The following is a 12767-nucleotide window of genomic DNA, read 5'->3' on the forward strand; positions in this document are numbered from 1 at the left end:
GTCTCACATCTGTTTATATGTCTGAAGTTTGAGCCTCTTGTTTTTTTCTTCTTGACTTGTCTGGATAAAAGTTTGTGACTTTGTGATCTTTTCAAAGAGTACCAGTTACTCTCCACTAGAAGTGACTCCTTGTATCTTCCTGTTCATCCATCCTGTAGCATTTTATGATACTCCTTTAGTTCTTTGACCAGTTTGTTGTTCAAGAGTATGTCAGTTCTAGTTTTATTTAGTTCCCCCAATTTCTAAACAGTAGCCACATATGATTTCTGTTCTTTCAACTTTATTGAGGTTTGTTTTACGGCCTAGGAAATGCTCTGTCACTGAATTCTCCAAGTGTGCTTAAGAAAAATGGATAGCTTGCTTGGATGAGTGGTGTGTTCTATGCATGTGTTAGGTATGATTGGTTTCTTGTGTTAGTCAAGTGTTTTCTTCCTGTTTGTGCTACTGACCTTCTTCTCTGAAAATAATATGGGGCTTAAGAGAAGGCTCAGTTGGTAAGCACTGGATGTTCTTGCAGAGGACCTGGATTTGATTCTTATCAGACATATGGTGGCTCACAATTACCTGCAACTCCAGTTCTAGGGTATCAGATGCCCTCTTCTGGCCTCCTGGTGCATATGAGCTCACAGGAACACTCATATACACATGAAATTAATTAAATAATTAAAAAATGTGGGAGGCTGAAATGTTCACCTGTTTGTTTTTATTTATTTATTTTTACTATATTAATTTCTCCCATTCTGTCGATTTTTGCTTTTTGTGTTTTGTTGTTGTATTGGTATGCACATACATGTTTACTATTGCTATGTCTTTCTGATAAACTGGTCCTCTTAGTATTACTAAATATTCTTCATCTCTAGCAACATTGATTGCTTTAAAGTCTGTTTTAGGGCTGGAGATGTCTTAGGACTTAAGAATACTTGTTGCTCTTCCAAAGGATCAGAATGTGGTTCACACTACCTGAAATTGCAGCTCTAGGGGATCCAACAGCTTCTTCTAGCCTCTGCAGACAGCTGTACACACCCATCATGCGCGCGCGCGCACACACACACACACACACACACACACACACACAAATAAAGGTAAATTTTATTAGAAGACAACTTTGATGTCACGGGCACTCAATAGCTGTCTTGTGATAGCTGAAAAGCTGTTTTGGACTAATACACACTTGGCGGACAGTGTAAGTTCTGTGAAGAATTTTTACTTAATATATATATATATACCAATCAGCAGACCTCCCTTGAGTGTTAGGTGCAATTCACGGCATAAAAGCCTACGTCAGGGGCTGGAGAGATGGCTCAGCGGTTAAGAGCACCCGACTGCTCTTCCAGAGGTTATGAGTTCAATTCCCAGCAACCACATGGTGGCTCACAACCATCTGTAAAGAGATCCGATGCCCTCTTCTGGTGTATCTGAAGACAGCTACAGTGTGTACTTATATATAATAAATAAATAAATCTTTAAAAAAAAAAAAAAGCCTACGTCAGTTGATGCCTGCATGCAGACATCTTCGTGGGATAAAGATGTTTATCCTCTGTACTTCTTCAATCATTGAAAACCACACCCTCCTCAGAGTCCTCATCGCCAGGACTTGGCAGCAAATAAACATGAAAGTTAATCAGGAAAAAGTCCACACATAGCTTTAAGATGTATGTCTGCTAGGAAACAGGTTACTTACTGTTTGGATCTGCTCCCAAATAAAAGAAAAGGGGGGGGCTTTTAAATTTTGCATGCACACGTACTCGGGGAAGGAGTGAGGTGTCATTCGATTGCAGTGCATCAGTCAGAACTGGGGTAAGGATGGCATTCTCTGCACTGTGTGCTTTAAGTTGTCAGCACGATTTACAGGTCCCAAAAGGAAAAAAAAAAAAAGCCTCAGCACTGGCTTCTTACTCCTTCAACAAGCACCCAGGCTGATTCCCGGAAGTCACTCTGCAGTGCTGGTCATGGGTAGATGTCATTTTTGATTTTGTGACTTAGACAAATGTGTTCTTTGGGAGTAGTAAGTGGTTTTACTGATGATCTTAATGGAACTTAAACCTCTCCTGTGTCTATAGACCAGAAAAAAGAAATCATTTGTATTACGTCAGGCAAGTTCTTTCTCAGCCCTGCCTTGAAGCAAGGTGCAAAAGAAATGTAATCTTAATAAGCACAGAGAGTGGAGTGCGTGCGTGCGTGCCTGTGTGTGTGTCTGTGTACAGGTACAAGGTCATTTGCAACCGTGGATTTATAATGCCACCATTGATGTTGTATAGACAGTGTGGTTTTAGTTGTTTGGCTGGGCACAGAATTTTTGAACTTCTAGTACCTTTGAGTCCTAGTTGTCCCATTGCTCACATTGAAACTGGCCTTTGGAAGATAATACCGAGAGTGAAATTAAGTGTTTGGGGGCGTCCAGAGAAGGGACAAAGAAACTCTCAGGCAAAGATGACTCTATTTCCCCTTAAAATTGCCATTTCATTAACCAAGAGCCCATGACACCCTCGCTTACCATTTCCTCTAGAAACAACCGTTTGTGTCTGTATCCTTTGTTGGAAAGGGTCCGTCTGAGAAGATAGTAAATTCAATTGAAGGATTTACAGTTCAGTTAAATGAATTAAGTGGTTTCCTGGTGTTTCTGCTTACCTTTGGGACTCACAAAAGAGAGAGAGAGAGAGGAAAAAAAACTTGTAGGAAGAAAGAAGGTCACCCTGGCCTACTGGGTGTCCGCCTCAGCAACTTATCCAGAGGAGGATTTCATTCTAACAAGCATCCCTTGTCTCCAACACATTCATTTTCTCTTTCCTCATGATCTCTGCCCACGGAGAATTCCTAAGCAAAAAACAGCTTTATTAACCGTGTCAGTCAAAGTGGAAGCCAGGCCACGACAAATGTGTTGTTTTCCTCAAGTGCAAATGGACGATGCTTTCTAATCGGAGTTCTAATTTCAATGGTTATTATTAAATGATATATGATCATTCTAGAAAAACCAGCAAATAGAATAACCCAGCTGGGTATTAGAGGCAGAGGAAAGATAATCTCCGTGAGTTCAAGGCCAGCCTGGTCTAGGTCTATATAGGGAGTTTCAGCCAGAGCTACATAGTAAAACTGTCTCTCTCCTCTCTCTCTCTCTCTCTCTCTCTCATATCCACTCACACAAATAGAAGAGGAGAAGGTAGAGAGGGGAGAAAATAACTCATAAAACCAAAACCTTCCCTATTTCCTGCACACCTACCCCCAATTTCTTCTTAAAACAAACAAAACAAAAATATCAAAGCAAGGTGTCTAGCTAAGTAGCTGAGACTGGTCCTTTGTCCTGCTTCCATGACTCATGCTGGAATTATAGATGTTCACGGCCCACCAACCCTGGTTTTCTGTTCTCTGCTGGAAATCCACTCATGTCTAGGGCTAGTGGGTTCATCCCTTCTCTCCCATGCTCCCCCAATACCTGTCGGGAATCTGCTGTCCTCTCCTACCACTCCCTGTTCTGGTTTCCCAGCATTCTTTGGCTTGCATCGTCTCTGCTTTGGTTTTGGGATTTGTACTGTGTGGGTTCAGGGCCCACTCTCCTTAGCTTAAGTAACTGAACTGTTTCCATGTGGGCTCCACTCAGAAGTACACAGGACCTCACCAGTCCCACCCGTAACAGCCCCTGTGCAGCCGCTGTGGATGTTTGACAACCCATCACCGATGACAGCTCTGGGTTCTCTAAAACTCCTTCTGTTAGCACCCAGTTTGGAGAGGACCAGCCAGGCGGCAGGTCTGGGGCCTCTTCCTTCTTTCACACAGGACTTGTGGCCCCCAAAGGCTGGAGCCAGGTCAGGGAGACGAGAACACAAACGGTCTTGAAGGGATCGTTATTTGAGGATATCAGTGAATTCCTGAAGACAAGAGCAGAGTGGGCAGTGAGAAGTGTTTCTAGGAAAATCTGATGCTCGCTCTGGTTGCCCGGGGGAGTTACAGAGGAAATAGAGCAGTAGTTTGGAATCCTCCTTGCTCTAAGGGGCAGCGCCACGCTTTCAAAGGAGATGTTTTGCTGACTGGCAAAGACCTCTGCGCAAGCTTTGCTCTTAGCAGATAAACCTTGCCCTTGGAAGAAACAGACCTAATCACCTATGAAATGCATGCATTTCCCAGCCGGCTTCCTCAGTCTTTCCTAGGCAAGGTCTAGAAAGCCTTCAAGTGCTGTTGTTGCCATTCAGATGCTAATCCGCTCTAGTCTGCTTATTTCTGCCTTGGCCTGACTCTCCCAAGTAGCAGCACCTGTGTTTCTCTGGCAGTCACAAAGGCCCTGGAAGGCACTTCCAGGGCACTTAACATAGCTGAGGTTTGTACATAGTTCCCCACCACCACCACCTCCTTCTCCCTCATTGCACTTCAAAAGCTTCGGTGGTCCCTGTAACCTCACTGCATATCAAGGCGTCAGGGTAAATCCCACCGAAGCCAAGGACTGAATACGAAAGTGCTTTGGGAACTGGCACACAGAAGGCCAGGTTCAGCGGCAAAGCGCACTTCTGCACAAAGAGGGCAGGGCAGGTGTGACTTCAGTAGATCTGAGGGACAGTCTTATCGGCTTAGGCGCTCAATTATTTCTCTGTTTTTTCCCCTCATTCAGATGCAGGGAGTCCTTTCATAGAGATGCACAGTGACATACCCAAACTCGTGCACATGACAGAAGGAAGAGAGCTCATCATCCCCTGCCGGGTGACGTCTCCCAACATCACAGTCACTCTAAAAAAGGTAAAACTCAACGAAGTCACTCCCAGAGTGTTTTGGTTTTTGTTTTGTTTTGTTTTGTTTTGCTTCAAATGGGTGTTATAGCATTTTAATCTTTTTTTTTTTTTTAATGTCTCTGGAATAACTTTCTGTCTGGGCTTCCCAGTAGACTTATCCGGAACATCCTTGTCCTACCAAGAAACATTACTACAAGTTACTGCCCCCCCATACCTAAATGGGGTCAAATGATAACGCCATAAGCATAAATCCAAAGGATTGTCATTTTGACTTATTGTCATATATCAAAAGGGACAGTCAGCTTTGTCGCTCACGTGGATAAGCCGGTGTCTGAGTAGGGTATCCACTGCCCAGGGACCTAGCAGCAGCTTACGTCATCATCTGTCCCCAACCCCTACCTGCTGCCACCAGGTGTGGGTGGCATAAAAGGACTCTACCACCCCAGTTCTCTCTCCCTGTTCTCATGAGTTCCTGACATGTCTCTCTCCCCCCTTCTGTTCTTCCCTGCCCTCATGGCTCTGTCTGCCTCTACCTCTCCTCCAGGTCCTCACTCCTATCCCTTTCTCCAAACAAACCCCCTGCATGGCCTGGTTTCTCAGGGGAGACCTTGGCGTGGGCCTGCAGGGTGCCCCTTCGCTGAGTTCTATTTTGTAACACCATCGAAGGGGTCACTGGAGCTCGGGATGCATACATAAGGAGCCAACCTTAGGTCTAAGTTTGCTGCGTCCTAGTGACAAAGGCCTGGATGGTACCCAAACTTAACCTCTTAGGGGAAATGGGGCACGAAACCCATCCCTGAGATTCTAGCTCAAATTCCTTAGAAAAAGGAAAGACATTGACAGTGAAGCCTAATGAAGATTCAATGAAAACACCAGACTCATCCAGGAGTCAGAAGGCTCCTGGAGCCACTTACAAACGTTCCCATGGAGAAGCTAGGAGGGTAAGGACCAACCAGCTCTGACTCCCACCTCCACTCCTCTACTTTCACCCAAGGCAGCACCTAGTCAGTCTACACAAGAAGGTAGCTGGCATATTTTTGGCAGTGGCTGTAGTTGAGAAGCCAGAAGAATTTTGACTGTGATTCATCGATTTCTGACGTATCCCTCAGGGACAGATTTGAGCTCCCATCCCATCTGTGACCTGTGACCTGTGACCTGTGACCTGTAAGGTGTCAGACTGGGAACAGCCCTCTCAGTTCAACTGCTCAAGAAAATGTCTAGGTTCCAGGTTGCAGGGGACTCCTGGCCATGCAGGACCGTGAAGTCAAGCTTGTGATTTCCCGCTCAGTGTTCCTCCCTGAATGATCTGGTGTGTTGTATAAGGGGGGCTGGAACCGCAGGGCTAGCTGGTTACTACAACACCTCATTAGTGAGTCGTACAACATGTGAGTACAAAGCCGTAGATTATAGAATGTTCTAGATGAAGAAAACACATGGAGATAACCCTCCAGATCCAGTGGACAAGGGGGCGATCGCCTCTATTCAGCACTTAGGCCATCTTGCTGTGTGTGAGAATTCTCACCATCAGCCTGATGAGGCATCTGGGTGGTGCATGGATGGGTGCAGCTTGTGGCCAAGACTGGTTATTAAGTCTCCATAATCGTTATGACTTAGCACAGTCGAAATATATTTTCCTCTGCACAAAGAAAAATAAAGAACTAATGAGAACAAACCAGCATTTTGACCCGTGAGGTAGCTTTCACGGTAAATGAGAAGCACGTTTTCTCCTATTGCCCTGGCACAGTACTACGGGGACTCAGCTGAGCATTTCTTCCTTCTTTGCAGTTTCCATTTGACGCTCTTACCCCTGACGGGCAAAGAATAGCGTGGGACAGTAGGAGAGGCTTTATAATAGCAAATGCAACGTACAAAGAGATAGGACTGCTGACCTGCGAAGCCACAGTTAACGGGCACCTGTACCAGACAAGTTATCTGACCCATCGGCAGAGTAAGTGCTGTCCTGAGGGTGTGGACACAGGACATGGTCCTCTGAAATCTAGCCTGCGAGATCGCCATTCTTAACATTTTCCCCCCACTTTTGCTTGCAGCCAATACAATCCTAGATGTCCAAATAAGCCCGCCGAGCCCCGTGAGATTCCTCCGTGGTCAAACTCTTGTCCTCAACTGCACCGTCACCACGGACCTCAATACAAGGGTGCAGATGAGCTGGAATTACCCTGGTAAAGTGAGTGGAGACTTTTCTAGTTCTTCCTAGGCACTGTTTGCAGCTGCTTTGACCAAATGAAACCCCACTGGGTTTTTGAAGTGGGAAAACTTAGAAAGTCCTGCTCCCAGGGTGGTGCGGGTGGACAGGAAAGAGTCAGTCAGGTTTGAATGGTGCCTCCCTTGCCTGCCTGTCCCTGAATGCGATAGGGCAGATCCTGGCTTTGATGTCTGGGGGGTTGTTTTGAAGGGTACAGGCTGCTGTTTCCACTGGTGAGTCTGGAAAGCAGGGGGAGGTGGGGCGGCATTTCAGCCTTGGAAACGTCGAGTTACGATTTCGAGATGAGAGAATTTATCACCAAATGCCAGGCAGGGACTATCTTTTGTCATAACAACTCTTGAAGAGATTGTCTTTGTCAGGGCATTCAGACAGTCGGGCACCTGATTGCAGTGTGTTTGCTAAAGACACTCCAACCCAGCCACCCAATACTGCATTTGTTAATTGTCAAAGGAGCAATTCTGTCCTTCAGAAAACCTGAGGAGAATGAAGGCAGAGTCGGTTTCCTTAGTCAGGTGAAACATCCTTGCAAGTACCGGTTATTCACTGACGTACACCGACGGGAAAGCGGTGATAAGCCAGAAGGAACATTCTGGCAGGAAGCCCGCTCTCCCTTCTCCGTGCCAGTGTGATTTATGTAGCATATCCCAAGGGCAGGCGTTCGTCATGTTACGCAGACTGCCAGTCAAAATTAATCTACCATTAAATGATAGACAAGAAATTAATGCTTCAGCTCCAACCTGGTTTTGCCGACTTTTCTTTTTTCTTTTCTTCTCTTTTCTTTTCTTGCTTTCTTTCTTTCTTTTTTCTTTTTTCCCCCCTGTGGAAATAGAAAAACTTTGCAACAAAAGATGTGATATGGCCCCCATGGGAGTTCTATTTTCTGTAACTACTACTGTTCCTCCATTTAAATTTAAATAAAAAATGTTGTTTCATGAAGCAGTACTTTCTGGTAGAAATGAAATATTCTCAATGAATGGCAAGAGGGAAGAGAATTTTATCCAGTTCTTATTGCTATTAAGAATATTGAAATAGGGGTTGTGTGTGTGTGTGTGTGTGTGTGTGTGTGTCTGTGTGTGTATATGTCTGTGTGTGTATGTCTGTGTGTGTGTGTGTATATGTCTGTCTGTGTGTGTGTGTGTGTATATGTCTCTCTGTGTGTGTGTGTGTGTGTGTATATGTCTGTCTGTCTGTGTGTGTGTGTTGAGAGGGGTGCTGAAGAGATGGCTCAGTGGTTTGTGCTCCTCTGGAGGCCTCATTTCAACTCCCAGCTCCCCCATGGCACCTTTCAACTGTCTGTGACTGCATTCCAGGGAATCCTTGGCACCAGGTATGTACCTGGTGCATGCTGGCCAAATGCACATACACATAAAATAAAATAGGTAAAGCTTTAAAAAGGGGGGCCTCTCTTTTTTGATACTGGGGACTGGGAAGATGGCTCAGGGGTTGAGAGCACTGGCTGCCCTTGTAGAGGAACTGGGTTCAACTCCCAGCACCCACATGGTGGCTCCCGGTCATCAGTGGTCCTAGGGAATCTGATGCCGTCCTCTGGTGTCCTCAGGCAGCAGACACGCTCATGGTGTACAGACAGACATACAGACAAAACACCCTCACACAGGAAAGAATGAGTTAATAACCATTTGAACTCAGTATTAGTACTCTACCTGCCAAACACCAAAAACCTTCTAAAGACGGTGCTGCTCAGTGGAATTTTCTGTGGTAGGCGTATTCCGTGCTTGTCTTGTACAATAATAAAGTTAGCCACTGCGGCCAATGAGCACTGGATGTGTGGCTAGGTAGCTGCGGGGAGGAATTCGTCATCTTGATTGATTGTATTGAACAGCCACGCACAGCTAGAGGCTTCAGAAGTGGACAAGGCACGTGTGGAGGCCCAGATTAGTTGCTTCCCAAAGCAAAAGCCATGTCAACAACACACTTGGGGAGAAAACTCTTCAGAGGGGGAAGTCGCGCCCCAGGCGGAGGGAGTGGCCGAAAGGCTCCTGTGCCTGTTATCCTGGGGACTGATTCTGACCTCACACAGCAGTGACTGGCAGTTATGTCTTTTGTTATTTCTGAGAACGATGCAGACAGCCTAAACATGTCTGTACTAACAGAGAACTAAAAGGTGGATGAAAGTTGATTGGGCAGGACAGAGGGGACTAGGCTCAAGACCCTCAGGTCTGTGTGGACAGCATCCATGTCTTCTCCCACGACCCTCCCCAGGGAAGGGCTTAAGAGGAGGAAATGAGGTGCTATGTGCTATAAGAGGAAGTAGTGAAGGAGAACAGGGTCAGGCCACTGTAGCCAATCCGACCTCCAAACATGCTCTTTCCCTGAGATAAGGGACAGGACCCTGCAGATGGTGGCTGAAACTACCTCTGGGCGTGCACATCCCACACTCGCTCGCCAGGATTTAGCAGAAAGTGATGCGAATTGCTCAAGATGATGAAGATGGGGTGGTTGAAGGCACGACTTGAATTTTCCTTCTCATCGGTAGGAAAGAGAGTTTACATTTGTTCACAGAAACACCACCCCTGGGTATGGGGGGATGGCTACTATTTAGAGAAGAGACCCTATAATGGAGAGGAATCACTAGCTGCATACCCAAGAGACCACATGTGCTGCGGCCAGTTCTCTGTCACTTCTGCTTCCTCTTTGAGAGCCAAACAAAACCTCTCAGTCTCTCCAGGCGCTCACGAAAAGCAGTTGACAGATGCGATGACACACTTAAACAGATGAAGTGCTGACACAGAGGTTCGCATGCTTCATGTTTGACACACATCTAGACAGAGGCATAGTTTCCAAACGGTTTGCTTGTGGTGGATCTGATGTGCCTCCTAATCTTGAAGGAAAGAAGGAAGGGAGGAAGGAAGGAAGAAAGGAAAGAAGGGAGGGAGGGAGGAAGGAAGGAAGGAAGGAAGGAAGGAAGGAAGGAAGGAGTCCAAATACTAATTTGAGGGGCTGATGAGGTGGCTCAGCGGTTAAGAGCACTGACTGCTCTTCCAGAGGTCCTGAGTTCAATTCCCAGCACCCACATGGTGGCTCACAACCCTCTGTAATGGGATCCGATGACCTGTTCTGGTGTGTCTGCAAACAGCTACATCGTGTACTCATATGTGTAAACTAAGCAAATCTTTAAAGAAAAACACTGATTTGAGGAGTGCTAAAATGCTGTGACTTTCAGCAGGAGCAATGCTGACTCCTACACTCACTGTGCACTCTCTCTGTAGGCAACTAAGAGAGCATCTATCAGGCAGCGGATTGACCAAAGCAATCCCCACAGCAATGTGTTCCACAGCGTTCTTAAGATCAACAACGTGGAGAGCCGGGACAAGGGACTCTACACTTGTCGTGTGAAGAGTGGGTCGTCATTCCGGACTTTCAACACCTCTGTGCATGTGTATGGTAAGCTGACTTAAGCACGACACTTTCTGAGCACTCCGGGCACTAAGAGTTGGAGTTGGGGGGAAGTCCATGTGGCTGAGAGCTAGGCAACCACGAATGAGCACTGTTTTCTCTTGAGCCCCGGAAGGCAGAGTAAGCCCATTGAGTACTCCTCACCTGGAATACTTTTGGGGAGAGTAGATGGAAAGATTGTAAGAGCCCAAGGTTGGAGAGGACCAGAGCAAAGCAGTGTCTTCTGAATGTGACAGGGCTGCTGCACTCAGGAGTTCACAGCAGCTGTGACCGCCTGTGCAAGATCTGCACAAGACCGAGCCAGTCGGCATTCCTGCAGGGGTAGGAAAGGGATTCACAAGCCCATGCCTCTGACTGAGGAGCTGTGGACAGCTGATGGCTCTGGGGGAAGGATAGTCAGTTTTCTTTAATGGTGTGGGGCCTGATAGGTCAAGGATGCTCCGGTAGATGGTCCCATAGCCATAAGATTATGGCCAACACTAATAGAAGTTAATGGTTTTTTTTTTTTTTTTTCTGGAGCTGGGGACCGAACCTAGGGCCTTGTGCTTGCTAGGCAAGTGCTCTACCACTGAGCTTAATCCCCAACCCCATGGGTTTTTAAATAAAAGAGAGGATGTGAAATTGGGGGGGGGCAGGAGCTGGGGATAGACCTTTAAGGAATTTACCTGAGGAGTAAGGCAGATGAATACGATCAATGTACAGTGTGTGACATTCCCAAAGATTAGTGCTGACTTTAGAAGTTTACTGCAGCTAGTATACTTCCGGCTCTCGTAAGTTGTCAGATGGTCATGAATCCCTCACTTACCGTTACGTGTAAACAAAGCAAGAGTGTGTTGATCACGTTATCCCTTTATCTGGAGAAAATTCCCCTGACTCTCCCATGAAGTCGGTGTAGAAAAATACGATAAATTCCTCAGAATTAAGGCTCCTCTACCCCCCCCCCCACTTTAATGGTCATGAAACCCCCAAACAGTTGCTTAATTCTAGGTTGTAAATTCTATAAGGGCAAGTGAAAGTCAGGAGCTATCTGTCCTTTTAGTTCTCACAGCTTGACTTTCCAGCCCAGAGTCTTTCTCCATCTTCCTTATAGCAACTGGGTAGATTTTAGAAATACTGTCTGTCCCTCGTTATTGTGACAGATTTAGTTTGTTGCTCCTGTTGGCAAGTGACTGCTCTTGGTCTCTAGGATTTGCTGGCCCAACTCTTGGATTTGCACTCCATCAGTGCTCATCGGTTGACTGTATGCATCTCCTCTTAGTGAGGGAGTGAGCTTATGTTTGCGCGAATGAATGCTTCCCTCACACATTGTCATTTCTTCTTTCAAAGAAAAGGGATTTATCAGCGTGAAGCATCGGAAGCAACAGGTGCAGGAAACCATAGCAGGAAAACGGTCCCATCGGCTGTCCATGAAAGTGAAGGCCTTCCCCTCGCCAGAAGTCGTATGGTAGGGCCCCAGTCATTTTCGTGTCAGTTAAGACATCTTTCGTAAGCTGGAAGAGGATGGAGTTGAGCTACTGGCATTTCTGGAAGAGACACTAAGAGAAGTTGCCTGAAGCAACTGTGGAGAGCTGTACACCGTGTTGGCTTCTGGGTGGTGGCACTGGGGAGGGATGGATGGACCAGGAAGCAGTGCCCAGGGGTAACGCAGGACTTAAGGGTTTGCCTGCTCATAATGACTAATTTCCTGCTTCTCGAAACCTTCCTGTGATGTCAGCGCTCTCTGAGATGCGTTGGACAATAACTTGGTTGCATCTCCAATGTGTGGCATGCTCTATTAACCCGAAGAAATGGGCCCTTGTAACGAGGAGGCCAAAAATAATTCCCTTCTCTGAGGCTGCCTTGAAAGTCCCAGCTTTGTTTTGAATTTTCAACAGACATTGATAGCAGCAGCATTTACTCATTTGTAGGTGTGGACAAGTGGACCTACTTGAATTAATTGTGGTTTTCTTTGGCTTGCAGTTTGCATATTCAGAAATACCTTACCCAAATTTTTTTTCCCCTTCAAAAGTCAGACCAGTATAATAGCACCGTAAAACAATGCAATCTGTTTAGAATCTGAAGTCATTTCGTTGAATTACTTTTCAATGCCATTATCTTTGGCTTAAATCGCTCCATTTTAAACAAAAGGTTTAACCACTCACTGTTGATTAGGAAAACAATCCATACAGCACAGAAGCTCTGCCATTTTGGAGAATCCTCCCCAGAGCTTGTCTGGTCCCAGCCCCTCAGTGTTTGCAGCAAACTCAAATACTTACTAGGGAATTAAAGAACAGATTACAACTATATACTATTCCTTCATAGCACTGCAGTGGGAAATTAATGGATATTTTTGTTTCATAATATCTAAGAAGTTATTAAGACCTCATAATTGTCCTACTAGACATACAAAATGTAATTTAAGAAAGAGTATTAAA

General features: G+C 45.8%; 1 protein-coding gene across 4 annotated transcripts in view; it reads left to right on the plus strand.

Annotated features, from left to right (window-relative positions):
* Positions 1-12767, plus strand: part of Flt1 (Fms related receptor tyrosine kinase 1) — a 173375-nt gene that overhangs the window by 42219 nt on the left and 118389 nt on the right. For all 4 annotated transcript variants that reach the window (XM_087579212.1, XM_087579213.1, NM_019306.2 and 1 more), the window contains 5 exon segments: positions 4598-4722; positions 6501-6663; positions 6764-6900; positions 10167-10341; positions 11680-11797. In XM_087579212.1, coding sequence (XP_087435338.1) covers positions 4598-4722; positions 6501-6663; positions 6764-6900; positions 10167-10341; positions 11680-11797 — 718 coding nt within the window.

The sequence above is a fragment of the Rattus norvegicus genome, chromosome 12 (genome assembly GCF_021556685.1).
Source record: "Rattus norvegicus strain SHRSP/BbbUtx chromosome 12, alternate assembly SHRSP_T2T, whole genome shotgun sequence".
Taxonomy (NCBI): domain Eukaryota; kingdom Metazoa; phylum Chordata; class Mammalia; order Rodentia; family Muridae; genus Rattus; species Rattus norvegicus.